Source organism: Myotis myotis, unplaced genomic scaffold (assembly GCF_014108235.1).
Source record: "Myotis myotis isolate mMyoMyo1 unplaced genomic scaffold, mMyoMyo1.p scaffold_m19_p_5, whole genome shotgun sequence".
NCBI classification, from domain to species: Eukaryota; Metazoa; Chordata; class Mammalia; order Chiroptera; family Vespertilionidae; genus Myotis; species Myotis myotis.
In genome coordinates this window covers 12,140,785-12,158,824 of record NW_023416357.1, presented here as the reverse complement: position 1 = coordinate 12,158,824, position 18,040 = coordinate 12,140,785, and the positions used below count along the sequence as shown (strand labels likewise).

The 18,040-nt window shown below is 41.2% G+C and overlaps 1 protein-coding gene across 1 annotated transcript in view; it reads left to right on the top strand.

Annotated features, from left to right (window-relative positions):
• Positions 1–18,040, top strand: part of SEMA5A (semaphorin 5A) — a 400,911-nt gene that overhangs the window by 323,904 nt on the left and 58,967 nt on the right. The window contains exon 12 of the mRNA XM_036309681.1: positions 13,721–13,928. Coding sequence (XP_036165574.1) covers positions 13,721–13,928 — 208 coding nt within the window. The remainder of the gene's footprint in view (positions 1–13,720; positions 13,929–18,040) is intronic.

Sequence of the window (18,040 nt, the reverse complement as noted above, 5' to 3'; positions counted from 1 at the left end):
CCGTGGCAAATACATTAAGTATATTTTGAAATTTTAGTAATACTTGTCAACTACTCCTTTTCATATAAAATACTCATGTCTTAAAGGAGATTTTATGCAAATGTATTTTACTCTAGGGGGTCACTGTAATAAGATCAGTTGTATTGAATATAGTTGAAAGTGTTTCCTGTGCCCAATACAGTCTGATGATTATTTTTATGCAGAAAATCAAGAGAGGATATGCTACCAGGGTTTAAACTTGAGTAGTAAAATTCTGTGTGTTTCTCTACCTTTTCCATGATGATCACGTAATCAACTATGTATTAAAAGAAAATGACTTTTAAAGAAATACATCCAAGTCCTGTCACTATTAGACTACCAATTGTATTAGTAATGTATGTGGCAGCCTGCAAGTTTCAGTTTACCTGATTTACCCTTCTGTAAACTCAAATTTGTTGTGAGATCCTTTGGAAATTAATGGGTACCAGAGCTGGTAGTCAAATTATACTCAGAAATGTAAGAAATCCCAAATGCTGGATGGTTAGGTGAGACATGCTACCCTCTATGTTCTCCCCCAGGGGATGCTGCCTCGCTGACACCCAGGCACTCCAGGACCTCCGGGGAGCATTCAGGATCCCCAAAGGAAAGACTGTCTACTGCTCAGGGTTGACATGGACCTCTGTGATGAGGCTTTGTGATTTTTTGGGAGGGCAATGCAAAGAACAGACATTTACTAGTAGAATACAGCATACCTCCACATTGCTGATGGGCATTAGAATAATATGTGAAATTGCTGTCAACTGGCTCACCACAGACATTCTCTAAGGTGTTAAATCAGAAAACAAAATTCTCCCTACTACCATAAAACTTGGAATAATTTGATTCCGTTACGATGTGTTAACAAATTGAATCTTGGCAGTAGGAAAACTAGGTTCCTCTCAAGTGACCAGAATGCTGTCTTCTCATCCCTTGAAAGGCAGGCTGTCCTTAGAATAAATCTTTCTGTTGATTTCATATAACATTTAGGACATGGTAACAAGGGTTTGCAAAGGTGTCAGGAGATTGGGCCAAAGTGGAACCATATCTCATCATAGTAACCAAATTACTTGTAGGATTGTTTATGCCTTGGTTTTGAATGTCTACTTTTTTTAATTCTTCATCTGAGCACATTGCACTCTCCTTGATAACCTGTATATATGTTATTGCCTTGCCTGGCAATAATGGTCAGCCATTACTAAGCAGATCTGGCCCTTGACCTGTAGGTAATTGAATTCTAAAGCAAGCAACCATGCACACCAGGACTAGGGAGGAATAATTGCAAGTGTCCACTGCGTGATGGGATATCATCAACAATTTTATTCTGTGTGGACTTTCTTCCAGAAGTTGTTACACAGCAGAGTGATTGGAAGAAAAAACGCTCCATCATTTCTTTGCAAATAAGCCTTCAAAGAGGAGATGTTGGTAGAGAAATCCCCTATTGTCCAAGGAAGAGATTTGACAGACCAGCAAGAGCACTAAGGTGTGGGGAGTGAGACATACTTACCATTATTGTAGTTCCTACTTGGAACCCATTAGAAGAAATGGATTCTCCTCAAATCATCCTGGTGAATTAACACAGTGCATTTCTTTGCACCAGGATGCCTGGAGCCAGCTGTGATTTGGGCCAACAGCTGGTGGTGGTGCAATCATTCACAGTGCACGATGTGAGGAAATAGTATTTGTCATTTGCAGAGGCGTAGAGGCGTCAACATCCGAATTTCTTTTAATTTCCTTCTTTAAAACAATAGCGTAGTGAGGTTAGAAAGCTGTCTATTTATAATATTATCCTCTCACCTTCCTGTTTGAAACAGATATGGCCAAGTTGATGTTTCTTAAATGGGGTATTTTATGGTCTTTAAATAGAATTGTCTTTGCTGTAGGGGTTCTTATCAAGGAGCACACAATTCTCACAGTGTTAAAAATGGGATGATGTTTCAAGCTAATGTCCTGAGGGGAAAATGCTCTTTCTACCTGATCCTATCTGACGTATCCATTGGATAAATAAGAATTTCTTAGGAGAAGCTGAGGATGTGACTTTTGCTAATGAGATTTTTTTATGAAGAATCAGGGCAGCCTGAATTTAAGCAACAACCCCTGAAGTCATGAATCCCTGAAAATATAATTATGTAGGCAGTTATTCTTCTAGACCAAAGAAAAATCAATGTGAAGGAAAAAGTCCCTTCCTTTGTTTTGCATTGTCCGACCATAGTAAATGCTAAAAGAAACATGTAATAGATGGGTAGAGTGGAGAGCCATCTGTCCATCCAGCCATCCTCGAAATTTACAGCCCCATTGTCATTGTTTTAACTAACACCAAATGTGAAAGGAAAAGAGAAAAAAACCTCTGAGCCACTTAAGAGCATTCAATGCAAATTAATTAACTTTCTGTCCAAGTGACTGATTATCATCACTTTTTGGATTTCTGAAGGTTATAAAAGCTTAACTTCTGTTTGAAATTATTAAAGCATTCTGAGATTAAAGCAATATTCAGAAGGGCAGTTCTTGTTATCTATTTTTAGTCTAACTCTTGCGTTCCACCTGAGTATAAGAAACTGATTAAAGCCTGGCCAGTTTTGCTCAGTGGTTGAGCATCAACCTATGAACCAGGAAGTCATGGTTAGATTCCCAGTCAGGGCACATGCCTGGTTGCGAGCTCCATCCCCAGTGGGAGACATGCAGGAGGCAGTGATTGATGATTTTCTCTCATCACTGATGTTTCTACCTCTCTCTTCCTCTCCCTTCCTCTCTGAAGTCATATATATATATATACACACACACACACACACACACACACACACACATAGAAACTGATTAAATACATAATATTTTACTTGAAGAATTAAACTTGAGTTGAGAGAAAGGAGAGGAAAATTTACTCAACTAAGATTTTGTTGTTGTTGTTGTTTAACTAGAAATATGTGTGAGGCTAAAATATTGGGAGTTGTCTACAATTAGTAAAAGTCCCTTAGCATGATCCTGAATTAAAATCAGCAGAAAGTGAGGGTTTATAGGCCTCCACTTTTATGTATTTGTGCCAGTGAAAAAAAAAGTTCCAATACATTGTCTAAATACATACATTTATAAGATTTTGAAATAATAAAAAATTTTCACTCAGTATTGAAAGTCATTTCTAAAATTAATTATCAGGGTAGGAGCTTGATTAGGAACTCATTGATATGATCAGTTAAGAAATTTTTATAACCTGACCTTGACCATAGGTAAAAAACACTAGTTCAAAGTGAAAAACAGCCTCAACCACAGAGGCCTTGATTTGTCCTTGGCAAATTGGGTCTTTAAAGGCAATCTTTATAATGAGCTGCTCTTCTTTAAGTTAAAGTACAGTTTTTTCGCTCAATTAGAAATTGTATTGATTATTCAGTGTTGGTGTTGTGTGTTTTTTAATATTTGAGGGAAGCCTTAATTTCCCTCTGCATATTGGATATAAGACAGCTGTCTTAGTCTTCATTGATTCATTGGCCTATGATGATTCACCAGACAGCTCATCTTCAGGACTTAACCTGAACCTTTGGGTTCTCAGGTTCTGGGGCCTCCCTGACCTTAAGCACAGAGCATGGCAGGAGCACCAGAGGCAGGCAGAGTGCCAGCTCATCTAGCCCTGCCTGTGCTTTGACCTCTCACCCAGCTTTGTTGATGAGGCTTTTGACATTTCTAGTATTCTGTGATCCAATCTTTTCTCCATGTTTGAGTTTTGTTCTGCATCCTCTGACACATACCCTGAATGCATAACTTGATTTTATATGATTTTGAACTTTAGGTAAGTGAATTTATGTATATTCTCCTGAGACTTGATTTTTAAAAATTGTGTTCAATATTTTTTGTAATGAGTGATTCCTCCATGTTCATGCATGCAACTACCGTTCCTTCATCTTCACTGCTGTCCAGTTTTCCCTTGTTTGCCTGAACTTAAGGTAATCTTGTTTGGCATTTGGGGAGTTTCCAGTATTTTGTTGTTCTAAGTATTGTCGCTAAGGTATGTCTTTGTCATATCTCCTGCAGCCCATGTGTAGGACTTTGCTCAGGGCAGGGCTTCCCGATCATGGCAACCATAGAGAATGACATTCTGTAGATGGCACATAGGAGAAATCAAGGTTACATTCTGCCATGAGGGACCAACCCAGCAGGACAAAACTACCTGCTCTGCACCGTAGTTGCAAGGGATCTGTGTCACGGTGTGTTTGTAACCCATTCATAGGTTGGGAAGCTGAAGTTACCAGTTCCCAGAGTACTCGAATCTTTACCTCTGCTACCTTATTGCAAATTGCTGACCAAAGTGTTTTTTGGAGTCCAGCACTTTCTTATCCTTGATATAGTTTGTAGCATTGCACAAACACACATAAACTGGACTGTTTTGCAACTGGCTCCAACCCAATGCACCCACCACCTTTCCAAGGAACGTTAATCCTACATGTCCATGCATCACGGTCCCTAATCATCCCTGGTTTGGTCAGGCCACCCTCCCTCCCTCACATGCCCTCGTTTCCTTCTCTGCCTGGCAAATGCCGGCTCAGTTGGTCCAGTTGAAAAGTTTAGGCCTATTCATCCCCATCATTTCCACAAAGACTGGTTAAGCATTTCTTCCTTTAGATCCCTGAGGCACAGGGATTTGGGACCACTGACCTGAGCTAGAAGAGTCAATCAACCCCCTCCACCCACACCCCTGCCCAGAGAAGTGTGGGAGCTGGCTCTTAGAGATAGGGCGATGGTTGCCTGGTGGAGAAGGTATGGATGGATGTTCCCAGGAGAAGGTGCAAATTAGACAAAATCTGCAGATATAGAAAACCAGTGATGTTCTGAAAGGTGACAAATGTAAATTAGCTGGTGTTGTGGGTAGAGTGATAAGAGATGAAGATGAAAGGTATGGATAGGTCAAATTGAAATTTTTACCCTAACAAATGAATTCAGGATTTCAGGTGCATGGACAGATTTGTGCCAAAGGGGAGACATATCTCAGTCCTGAATATGCATGTGTAGGTCTGATAGCTGCTTGGAAATCCATTGAAAGTAAAAGGAGAGTCTGAGTCTGGAATAGAGACCTCAGATCAGTTTGAAGCCATAGGAATGAATAAGATCCTGACTGAAGAAAGAGTGAAAACTCTAGCTACCAAATAGCTTGATATATGAGACAAGCTATAGTTCATAATTAGTATACATATGAACTACTAGTTCACAATTAGTATAATGTAGCAATTCAGAAAAATGACAAAATAATTTTCTTATTCCATCGAGTAAAAAGCTCTCTTTTTCTTTTAAATTAATTTTGCAAAAATATAAAAGTGCTTAGCATAGATTTTTCTCAACCATCTCAATCCACACCTAATGGGATCAGACGCAGGATAAATTTCACCGCTGGGGGTGAGAGGGTAATTTAGACTCTGTATTCCTGCCTGGTGACTGTCAGGGAAGAGCTGCCAACTTTGCCAACTGGGTGGCTGTTTTGTAATTTAGACACAATAAATCTAAGCCAAGCAATTTCCTTCTAGAAACTTGAATTGCCTCCTTAGCAGAATGATGAGAGTTAGATTTCAGCTGTGGGGTTAGATGAGAGCTTTAGAAAAGATACCCAGAGGACTCTATTAATTGCACTCTTGTTTTAAAGGTAATATAGTTTTTCTTCTCAGGAAACTTTGGTGGTAAATTTCCTATAAGCATCAGCTTATGAGTTAGAAGACTGAATGGTGCTTCTGAGGTTTTGTTCTGCAGGCAGTAGAGGCAGTATTCATAGAGCGATCATCTCTCCTGTTTCATGTGTGCAGGGCTGACAGGGGCAGGGAGCTTGCTCATGTTGTACAAAATGTGTGTAGGGCTTATAATCTATCTATTAGCTAAAATTAGCAAGAAAACAGTAAAAGACATTTTGACATAGCAGACGCTGTGTGCCAGGCACCATCCAAGCCCACTGCATGAATAAACTCCCTGTGTGGTCCTGGGCCTGTGAGCTGGGCCTCAGGATGAAGAAGGCACAGAGATGTGTCCCCTGGATCCGGGAGTGTAACCTGGGCCATCGGGCTCCAGGGTCCACACACTGAACCATGTGTTCACTGGAGCACTTACTGTGTGCTAGGAACCCTTGTAGACTCCAGTGAGACCACAATGAACAGGACAGACTTTGGCCCCCAGAGCCTGACTCCTTGAAGCTTATATGCCACGAGTCAGGATGTGAGAAAATGGCTTAAAATAATACTTGAAATAAAAGAATGTTGCATGTAATTTATGACTAGGATGTTTAAACTGGCTAACGTATGCTTTGGGGGAAGAAATAAGCCATTAGTTGCATCTGGTAAACAGAGTTAATTAAAATCATCTTTTCAGGCATACACTAGCCAAGAAGACCTGCTTTTTCTTTTACTATATAAATGTAATGCTGAGCTCCCAGTGCCAAGACCAATTTAATTCACTTGCTCAATTACAAGTTAAAAGAAAGAACTTTCATAACATATTCGCTCTCTGCTACTTTGGGGTAATGACTGGCTGAATTGATGAACTTTATATAATGATCTGTTGCTATGGCAACATGCTGCCCAGCGAGTGGAAGAGGGCATTTCATCATTACCTTATGGATAATGGTTGGAACAGCAAAGGATGCAAATACAAAAGGTTTCCTTTTACATGGCAGTACGCTGGGTCAATGAGACAAGCACGAAAAACGGCTCTCAGATACAGTGTCTGGGATCAGAGTCCGATGACAAGTGGAAATAAAGGAATTTCGCTTTCCAGGCTCATGGCCTTGGTGTCGGCAAGGATTCTCCAGCCTGTCACAGGTCACTGTGTCAGAATTGCCACTTGTCCCTTCAGTCTTAATTTTGGTACTGGATTCAGCACAGGGAAAGCAGAATAATAAACATTCCTTTCAAACATGACAAAACTTAGAGAAACAGTAGGAGGAAAATGGAGTGAAGATTAAAGATTTCACTGTTTAATGCTTTGCAATAACCACAACATCTTTATATCACATTCTCCTGAACTAGCTCTCTGTTTCTCGGTATGAATTTTTTCTTTTCTTATAAAACAACAACAAAAATTCTATATATCAAGTATGTTGCCACTCCACCTTCTAAGATTTTTATTGCACCTTAGAGAATATATAATGAGTTTTGGAACTGCTTCAGGCTGCTGTTCTTCAGTTAATTTTTTGGCATCTTTTTCATTGTACAGGGTTCACTATACACATAGGGAATAATGACTTTCACTTTATTGTTTCATTTTTTTTAAACTTCAGTGAATGAAGGAAGGCTGTCTTATCATGTACAAGTATGAAAAATAAAAATTATCTAATTCACAGCCATAGTAAACATTTTATTGAGTTGACCACATTTCTTTTTTTTTTTTTTCATCTCTCCCTCTCTCCTTCCTTCCTGCCCTCCTCCTTTCCTACAAAAGGATTTTGTTCATAAAATCTTGAATTTTGGTGAGACTGAAATTCTACAAATCCTCCAAAAAGAAATACATTATGATCAGCGACCTTTTCCTCAGATACTTGAAAGTTCATTCTTAAGTGTTCATTAGTTCTCTTTAATTTCCCCTAAAGATCACCAGAGTCATTAGCCAAAAGGTCGTGAGCAATAGCGTCAGCTATATGAGTTATTGGATAATGTTTATCAAAATGCATCAGTTCTTCACAATGTTACATGTCCCATATCATCTCCTGTTCTTTTCTACCCTATAACCATATGTATAGCTTATAGGCATCAAATAAAAGAAATGTTAATATTTGAAAATATTCATCAGTTATGTAAATTTTAGGTTGTGATCATAATAGGTAAAAAAATTTGAGTCTGACATTATTTATAATACTCTTGCATAAGAATTGAGTCATAATAGCTTAGAGAAATAGGGAAAATAATTTACATTCTATTTTTGAAATTGCTTTGAGCAAGTATCTGGATGACAAAATCTATTTTTATATTTCCTACTCTTGACTTGGAGTCTCTGTGCTAGTTTGTTAGGGCTGCCATAACAAAGATAACAACGTACCACTTATAGGGCGGATTAAACAACAGAAATTTATTTCTCACAGTCTAGAGGCTGGAGTTCCAAGGTCAATGTGTCCCTCCATGTGGGTGCACACGTCTGTATCCTAAGTTCCTCTTCTTATAAGGACACCAGTTACATTGGATTAGGGACCACCCATATGACTTAATTTATTTCCATTACTATGTTAAAGGTCTTGTCGCAAAGTATAGTCACAGTCTGAGGTACTAGGAATTAAGACTTCAACATATGAATTCTGTGTCCATAACAGTCCCTATTTGATTATAAGGCATATTTTCATACCAAATGATATAGACTGTTATACTTGACCATCTCTATCAAAATGCAAAATAAAACCTTGTTAAAATTACTAAATTCATGTTAGTTAGCAAACTGAGCATGATAGTTTTCCACAAAGTCAAACATATGGTTAATTTTCTTTTTTTGTTTTTTTTTTTGTTTTCTATATATGGTTACTTTTCAACAACTAATAACTGAATTATGTGCATTAGAGCTTACAGTAGACAGAGCTTGTATTACATACAGCAATTAGCAGTTTAAGGTTCTTACTTTAATTGTAAATATCTTCATTTAAACAAATCTTTGCCACCTTAAATCCTCCTTTTTTTTTTTTAAAAAAAAAAAAATAGAATTGAAATAGATTTTTAAATCGGATTATTTCTTTTTTGCTTCCTGAGTTTATGGAAATGAGAGCCTCAAGCCTGATAGAGAAGTCAGATCTGTCCTGGGCTTGGCCCCACTTATACATTAATTATCTGTGTTTTGAATTCCATAAGATAAGCACATGTTTATAAAGCATGGCTTAATCTTTGCCTTGAATAACAACTGCCATTGAGTACACTGTTTTATCAGTCCACCTGATCTTTTAGGAAGTCATCAGCTGCTATACCATTACTGACTCACCTTTATGGGAGTTGAATAATATCTTTACATGCTTTCAAAACAAAAATGCCTCTGAAGGTACAGAAACCAGTCCTTGATTAATATGAAGAGGACCTAAATGCTGGCCCAATAGTCTGATCTTTCTAATTCAACCTTTCTGGGCTTTGCTTTTCTCACCTGCCAAATTCAAAATATTTTTGTGGGTCCCTTCCAATTTTAATGTCCTGTGACCATTTGAAATTGTAGTTTAGAAAACAAAATGATGGTACATGATTTGCATTGGAGGTGGCCCTACCAATGAGATCACTCATTGTCCCAAGTGAATGATTCAGAAAAGGGACTGAATTCAGAAAATGAAGGTGGTCTATATTTTTTGATGTGTACATTAAGATAGCCACCTGTGCTTTTCTATGCATGTTAGCTTTATTTTGAAACAATTGGTTAGTTTTTATTCCTGTTTGCATTAGCTTTAACGTGTTGATCATTCCAGCGGTGTTTGATGAGAGATCCCATCACCTCCACCTTTCTATATGAAGGTAGTTCAGGGTCATTTGTTTTCTCAGCTTTTGACCAGTTTTCAAAATCCTGTTGTAGCTCTGTTTCTTTCCCAGTGAATGTTTATAGTGTTCAGTTTGAGAGATAAACTATAAATATGTGACTCTCAGATTTGTGTCCATACCATTTTTAGTAGTTGACATGTCCCCTTCTTTTCCCTCCCCTCCCCTCCTCTCCCCCATGGAGATTAAGGTCAATGTGGAAGTCACAATACAAGTGAATTAGCAATTAAACTGTGGTATGTGTTATAAAGCAAAACAACAACAAATGAAGTGCTCTGAAGGTCCCATTGTTGTGCAAATCATTGGTCTCTTTCATGATCTGACCCTGCCCTTCTGCCAAGAAAGAAACAATGACTCTGTCACATCCTTGTCCAGAGCAAGTGCGCTTCAGCCTTGTGTTGAATAAGGAGGGGAGGACATTGGACTGGAGCCTGATAGAGCATAGAAGGTTTGATGCACTGCCTACCCTTCAAGGTGCTGGCTGGTGGGGATTCTAAGTATCCTCTCCAGAGTCCCTGATTACATTTCTACTTTAGTATAGTGGTGTCATTAGTGTTGTGGGGTTTAGAAATGTCACGCCTTAAACCAGTGGTTCTCAACCTTCCTAATGTCGCGACCCTTTAATACAGTTCCTCATGTTGTGGTGACCCCAAACCATAAAATTATTTTCGTTGCTACTTCATAACTGTAATTTTGCTACTGTTATGAATCATAATGTAAATATCTAATATGCAGGATGTATTTTCATTGTTATAAATGGAACATAATTAAAGCATAGTGATTAATCACAAAAACAATATGTAATTATATATGTGTTGTCCGATGGTCTTAGGCGACCCCTGTGAAAGGGTTGTTTGACCCCCAAAGGGGTCGCGACCCACAGGTTGAGAACCGCTGCCTTAAACCCACTCTTCTCTGAAATGGAGAATTACTCAGGCTTTCTTTTTCTTTATTTGATTTAATTTATTCAAGGAGAATTATATTCCTTGGAATATTTTGAAATTTCTTGGTTATTTTGTTTCAAATTTACCCATTTGTATATGTAACAAATGTCTCAAATCAACACATTACCTGCCTTAAACACATTGTACACAATGTCATATGTTGATTATATCTTAATTTTAAATAATTTCTATATAATCACGATTAATAATTCTTTAAGGAAGTTGAGCACCTATTATGTGCCAGGCACCAGACCAGACCCCTGAGATGGAAAGAACAAGATCCCATCCCTGCCCATGGGAGATGTCCCTTGTAGAAAGAGGAGTCAGTGGTGGGAGAATGCCCTGACTTGGGTGTTATGGGAACCACAGGAGGAAACTTGTGCCTGGGAGTGTGCGGAGGGGCCAGAGAAGACTGTCAGCCATCTGAACTGGGACACAAGGACAGCAGGCTTCAGAGCAGGGTGGCTGGGAGGCCACTTCAGGCAAAGGACCTGCTTTTGCAGGGACCAGGGCAATTGTAGGCTCGCTGTGCTGCAAGCGCCCCCTGGTGACCAGCACAGAGAGATGAGGGGGAGGGGAGCGGAAGGTTAAGAGACACACAGGCTAAAGCAAGGCCCATGGATGACTCAGATGGTGCCTGCACCTCATGCAGAAGGCCTGAGGCAGGAGACAACGTGGTCGTGTGTCCCCTGACGGTCACTTCAGACTCGGTAAGGGGAGTAGAGTGAATATTCTGGAGACATCCAGGTGAGAAAGGTGTTCTACACTAAGGCGACAGTGTTCTGGCCATGGAGCGAGAACAAAGTGCAGAAGAAAGAAGGAGAGGCTTTAAGAAACCTAAAGAGCTTCATAAGTGCTGTGGGGAAGGGAGTTCCACAGGTGCTGACCCTGGTGCCACGGGAGGGAGGGGCTTCAGAAGGCTCCTCATGGGATCAGATGCTTCAGGAGGAGGAGACCCAGCAAAGGCAGAGGACGTGGGCCACCTCTTAATTCCACACCAAGCACCACTCTCTGAGGTGCTTCTAAGTCCCACGATGTTGTCACTTCCAGGTCAGCCGGAACACCAGATCCCGATGTGCAGAAAATATGCTGGAAAGTTTTGATCTGTGATGGTTATTTCTTTGAAGTTATTTTATTAAAGATCTTTTTGAAAATTTTTACGTGCAGTTGCTTAAGAGTTTGAAATGCATGTCAGTGTATTGACATTTGAATAATTATTTAGGCAGGTTTCTCAGAGTAATAATCTACCAAAAATACATGTATACATAAGCAGTAAGGGGTCTTTGCTCAGCTGTTGCATAGGATTTAGTTCTATAAGCTGTGTTTCCTGTGAAAATACTGTAGTAACAGACAGAAGATGAGGGTTCGCCAGGTGAACTCCCCTCACCTTTGTCCCCTCCCCACCCCACTCCTCCATTGCTATAAAATGCTCTGTTTTGCCCCAAGAGTCTCTTATTTAAGCTCTCATAGGAGCCTTGCCATCAATGCCACCCAGTGGATGACAGTGCTCCTATGAGAGCCTTGCCATCCACTGGCTCAGTGTTTCCTGATGTCCCTGTCACTGCTCCACAGGAGGCTGTCACCTCCCTCTGCTGGTGAGGACCTCCTCTCAGGGTGCTGTGGCTGAAACATCGCTGCTCACTCACCTTCCTGAAACTCCCACCTTGTCCTGGTCACTGCCTTGATGCCTTGTGTTTATTCATGCTTTGCACTATGCCGGGCAGGAAGACCCTGAGTCAATGAAGGCGAATTCCCCACCAGCTGGGAACTGCAATTTCCAAGTCAAAGTTAAGTTGACTTGCACAGTAAAGTCATACACATTTTCTTCAGCACAAATCTATGTATCATGTATTTATTAAAATGTCTGCCTGCTTGTTCCACAGACTGCCCCCTCTCTCCATCTCCCCCCCCCGCCCCCTCTCTTTCTCTCCTACTCACAAACACATACTCCCCCCGCCCCTGCAAAGACAGATACTGTGTTTTTAATCATCCCAGCATACCACAGAATTATGCTTTTATGCTTGAACTTTCTCAAACACATTTAACCAGCTAGCTTAAAACAAAATTAAGTAATAGTTTACTAATGGTGCATGTATTATTTTGTAGTCAGTTCATAATACATGTTCGAAGGAGATGTTTCAGATAGCCATTTTTAAATAAATTCAGAACAACATATGTCTGCATAAGTATTTTTTCCTTTAAATGTAAACATCTTTTCTCTATAAAAGTAAACATCTCTAAGGACTTCCACGAAAACAAAAAAACTGGAAGTATTTTCTGTCCAGAGCCTTCCAAGATTAAAGATTGACAGGAGGCCTTGGAGCCAAAGGGTTATGACTTACTTTTGGGTTTAGGTCACTTCTTATCCTCCTTTTCTGTGTGCAGAAGAAGGATGTTGGAAACCTTGGACCCTGCTGGGTTTTATTCAGTCAATGCCTTCAGGATGACTTGAGGAATTGATGACATGTTGGGGAGGTGCTTCTAGATGGTTGGGTTCACGAACTGGGTTTGCAGGTTGATAGCAGGGGCCTAGATCCAGGGACAGTAGCATGTATTTTAAGTAGGTGTCCCTGACACATGGCATTGACCCCCTCACTGGCTGAAAGGCCCTTCTTCCGTGTCCCTCACAGCCAATCTGGGGAGTCTTCGTGGTCAGGGACACTCATCCTTGGGCAGTGCTTATAAATAAGTGAGCAGACACATGTAGTGAGCAGAAAAACTGCAGGTGGAACTGCAGGGTCCAGCTTAGCGATGGATGCTTATCGTACAGGGAAGAAGGCTTTGGGGAGTTGAGACCAAGAAAAGCATCACCAAGAAGAACATCAGAGCTAAAGAGGAAGGGGTTGATGTAAGCTGGGAGGAAGGGGATAGAGAAGGGCAGGATGGAAAAGGGGCAGCCTTCACTGTCCTGCAGATTTGCAGTTGCCCATGGCCTGGCATCTGCCTTCCTGGGGTGGCAAAGTCAGGACCTCTGACACTGGAAACCAAAGATTGTCTCTTAGAATTTCTTTCACCTGATGGTCCACAGGGGGTGGGTGGCTCCTTCGAGCTGCAGTAAGCTCCAGTCTCCAGACTTGCTCCAGGACGAGGCAGATGGTAGCTGAGTGTTCTCTTCCCTGGCTGCATGGTAGGTTTGCTGAGAGCAGTAAAAATGCCTGGTGCCCAGGCCCACACCCAATGCGGCTAATTGGCTAGGTCTGGGTTGGGGCCCCAGCAACAGCATCTTCAAAGCTCTTCAGACGATTCTCTGAGCAGCCAGGCTGATAAGCCCACTGACCTTATGTCCTTCCTTCCCTGTTGCCTTTGCAGATTATGGCACCATTAAGAAGGTGCGGGCACCCCTGACTGCGACCTCGGGGAGCTGTGTGCTGGAAGAGATCGAGCTCTTCCCGGAGAGGCGGGGGGAGCCCATCCGGAGCCTGCAGATCCTGCACAGCCAGAGCGTCCTGTTCGTGGGCCTGCGGGAGCACGTGGCCAGGATCCCGCTGAAGAGGTGCCCGTTCCACCGCACCCGCAGGTAGGGCAGCCCCAGGTCGATCCTGCACACTGTGCCTCCTGGGAGAAGGCACAGGAGAGCCAGAGGCCTTCACATTCCCTGGGGTTGAACAGCAGCCGGGCCTAAACGTCTCTGTGTCCCGACACCCAGGATGCAGAGGGTTTTGAAGAAAACTGATTTACTGTGATGAACATAACCCACCAGTGTCTGTGGAGGAGGATCCATATTATTACATCTGCAAGCAACTGTCAGGGCTACAACAAATTACTCAGCGCCTTAGGACACTCAGTGATAATGCTGGTCATTGGCATTCCTGCATTAATTTGGCACAAGTTTCATTTTATTTGTGTAATGCATGTGTGCGTGTGAATATGTGTATGTGTGTGAGTGTACATATTTTCTATATGTTAGAATATAGGTATCTGAACAATATGAAGTATGCATCCTCTTAACCCAAAGTTAATCCCCCCAAGTGGCAATGGCACCCCCTCTCTGGGCAGTCCTCATGGTTCTGTCCTGGGCACTCGCTCTCTAGGGATGCTGTCCCTCTCCAGAGGCTCCAGATTCACCCAGGCTGCTGGGAGGAGGGAAGGAGAAGGGAGTTTCTCCAGGCTCTGGAAAACCCATGTACCAGCACACCTTTCCTCACTGTCTCGGCCAGTCTGCTCACCCACAATGTGGTATCCACTATTGACCCAGTGCTACTTGAAGCTCAGTTTGTGAAAATGCAGGCCCATATGCTTGGGAAGCTGCAAGTTTCCGTGTACACCATACATTTGACCAGCAGTGTAATGTTGGAATGCTGCATAAATGCTCTGGCCCCTGGTACAAGATTGGCCCTGGGGAAATCATAAGCTTCAATGTCCATAGGGATCCGGGCTCTTATTAATACAAGTCCCCCAAATAGGGCATCGGTGCAGACTTGGTGTAGAAGTGGATGTTTAGATATATTACTCACAAACACCATACACAGGTCATTGTTTCTCAAACCAGGCACCCGTGGCACTAGCTTTGGGTTCAGAGGCCAGGAGTGACATTACAGACCTGCACATGGTGTTTCTTGATCTGGTCACTACAGTATTTTACACCCCACTTTCTTACCTAACATGCAAATTACTGTAGAATAAAATGGAATAATGTGCAGAGTGAAAAATATAAAGCACTCTGCAAAGTGTAGAAGGAAGGTTTTATGTATTGCAGTATCTCCTTCTGGATGATTCTAGAAAATGAAGTCTGTACTATCATACCTTCATTGGTAATAGAGTGTTGAGAAATAACATTAGGGACCTTCTATCTAATAACAATGCTATTGCGAGCATTAATACTGGATGGTGATATTTATTACCAGCTATCTTTTATAGAGCACCTTTTCCCTAACATTAACCAATGATTGCTTAAAACTTGTTTGGATTTGTGTTCCCTGCCGGACTAATTGAAGCCAGAGATTATTCTGCCAGTTGCTGATGACTCAGTGGGGGACAGACAGAGAGAGTTGGAGTCTTGCTAACAGACATGTCACACATCAGAATGCATTAGAAGGGCACCAGTCTTGCAGCTCCATCCCCATGAGCTCTGAGATCCAACAGTGACTTGTTCGGGAGTGACCCTGATTACTGTGCACAAAGACACAGGCCTGTGCTGTATGTCAGGTGTTTTTGGTGCCACAGTGGGAGTTCATGGCTTGCAATGCATGAGGCCATTCATCCTCTCATGGCGATTCCCTTCATTGGACCTGGGTTCCTGGTGCTCAGCTCCTTGTAGGGAAGGAAGCCAAGTCCTGCATCAGATCCCAGAAGCCAGGCCTCATCTTCCCTCTCACGCCTCTTACACGACTGCACTTCAAGGCTGGTCATGAATCCACAGGAGCCGCTGCCACCAGTCACTGTGGCCAGGGAGAAGTTCACAGCTCCCTCTTTCTGTCGAAGAAATTAAGGCCACTTTTCTGTCATCATCAGGCTCCTGCAGAGGGAAGATTTTACTATTATATCCAGAGCTGTTTCCCTGCTGGTTACTCGTCCACTCGCTCAGAGGAAAGCAGAGTGAGACTGTGACTTCACTGTAGATCGATGGACTGTGGTCTCTGTGTGCCCACTCTCAGTGGGGGGTAGTTTGGGTCTGACCCTTAGCAATTCCACTTGCGAAAAGAAAATATTTTAATTCAAGAGTTTCTCTGGATTCTTTCCAATGTTTCTCTGCCATCCTCCTATAGAAAGACAAAAAAATCTCCCTAGTGAAAATTAACTGGGGGAAAAAAAATCAATTTTTAAGAAACTAATATCTTTGTGACCAGATTTTCTTTATATGAATTATGTGGGGGAATTGTTTTTTGTTTTTGTTTGTTTGTTTGTCTGTTTTGACAAAAGCAATGTTGATTTTCCAGAAGTATGCCTAGGGAATTACACAAAATAGGAACAGAATAATAATTGAGTAACAGGAGGTTACTGATCTCTTCTTTAAATAAACTTTCTGTAGTAGAATGTAAGTCATTTTAGCTGCTACTAGAAACTCAATTTAATTAATGAATTTAGAAGTGTTTAAGAAGAAAAATTGAGCTTAAGTAATCATATTCCCATTTTTCATTTCTTAGAATGCCTTTTCTTCAAAGGCAATGCATAGTTTGATGAACTTGTATAAATGATAACAATTCATACAATTCCACAACTTTTATATGTTTGGCATTGTGCTGGATTTTATCACCACTTGATCATTTTATCATGTCAATCATATACCCTGAGTGTTAAGTCATATATTATCTCCATTTTTCAAATGAAGAAATAGTGGCTTCGATTTTTGGTGTCCTGCTCAAGGTCACGTGGCTCTAGTGACATGAAGCCCAGGTTCAGAGCTGGGAGTTGCTACACCTATGGCCCAGGCTTCATCTTTGGTTCTCTGCCTCTTTCCTCTCTTCTATTTACTTCTTTTTTTAAAAAAGAAATTATTATTGATTTCAGAGAGGAAGGGGTGGGGGAGAGAGAGAGAGAGAGAGAGAGAGAGAGAGAGAGAGAGAGAGAGAGAGAAATATTAATGATGAGAGAGAATCACTGATTGACTGCCTTCTGCACAGACACACCCCCCCCCCCCCGGGGGGGACTGAGCCTGCAGCCTGGGCATGCGTCCTGACCTGCTATTTACTTAATAACCTAAAGAGAAAACCTCAGTTCTTGTGGAACAGTAAAACCCCTTTACAGAGAAGAGTAGTGATATAAAACATTAGCCAAAAGATTGGAAACCCTTGGGCCTTAGGTGTTTGTTTTGTTTTGTTTGTGTTTTATTATAAAAACTAACTGGGAAGAGGAGCAAAGCTGAATACTGGATGAATCATAGCCTATAAATAAAACAGAAGACACATGCCTTTTAAATGTTGCTTTATAAAACTGGGGTGTGTGTGTGTGTGGATGAAACCATTAAAATAAGGAGCTTGGCTCTATTGGGGCATTGGTATCTAATTATCCTTAATCCAGTCAACCTGTACTAGTTATCATTTAGTTAAAGAAACTAAATGATAGTTTCATTATTAAGAAAATTAGTATGGAAATTAAGACATGGCTTGAAAGGGAAAATTTTTAAAAGGTGGAGTTAATTGGTTGGCACTGTTATTAATTACATATTATCTAAAGACTGCATCTGCCCAATGGGAGAAATATACACCTACAGAAAGACATTGCAGGATCCCCACATGTCCCCAGCAAGACAACCTTGGCCATTCAGGTATGAATCACATAAGCATTCAGAAAGACATTTTGACATGTACTCATTTTACAAACTATTCTCCCTTTCATATGAATTTAATATTTTTCAAATCTCAACGTCTTGAGTTTTTGTTTGTGTTGGCATTGGTGTGGCCTCTAAAGACTGGCCATTTTCCTTAGTTAACTCATTGCTAGTATATTTATTGAACTTAAAATGTGCCAAGCACCAAGCCAGGCCCTGAGTGGATGATGACAAATGAGGCAGCCCTGACCCTGTCATGGGGCTCAGAATCTAATGAGAAATTCTGGCATAAATAAAATCTCCAGAATATCTATTGTTGATTTGAGCCAACGGGCCTTGGAGTTACCTTAGAGTTTATCCCCAGATCAATTTATCATTACAGCTGATCTCAGATGGACTACATGAGGACCTAATCACTGAGC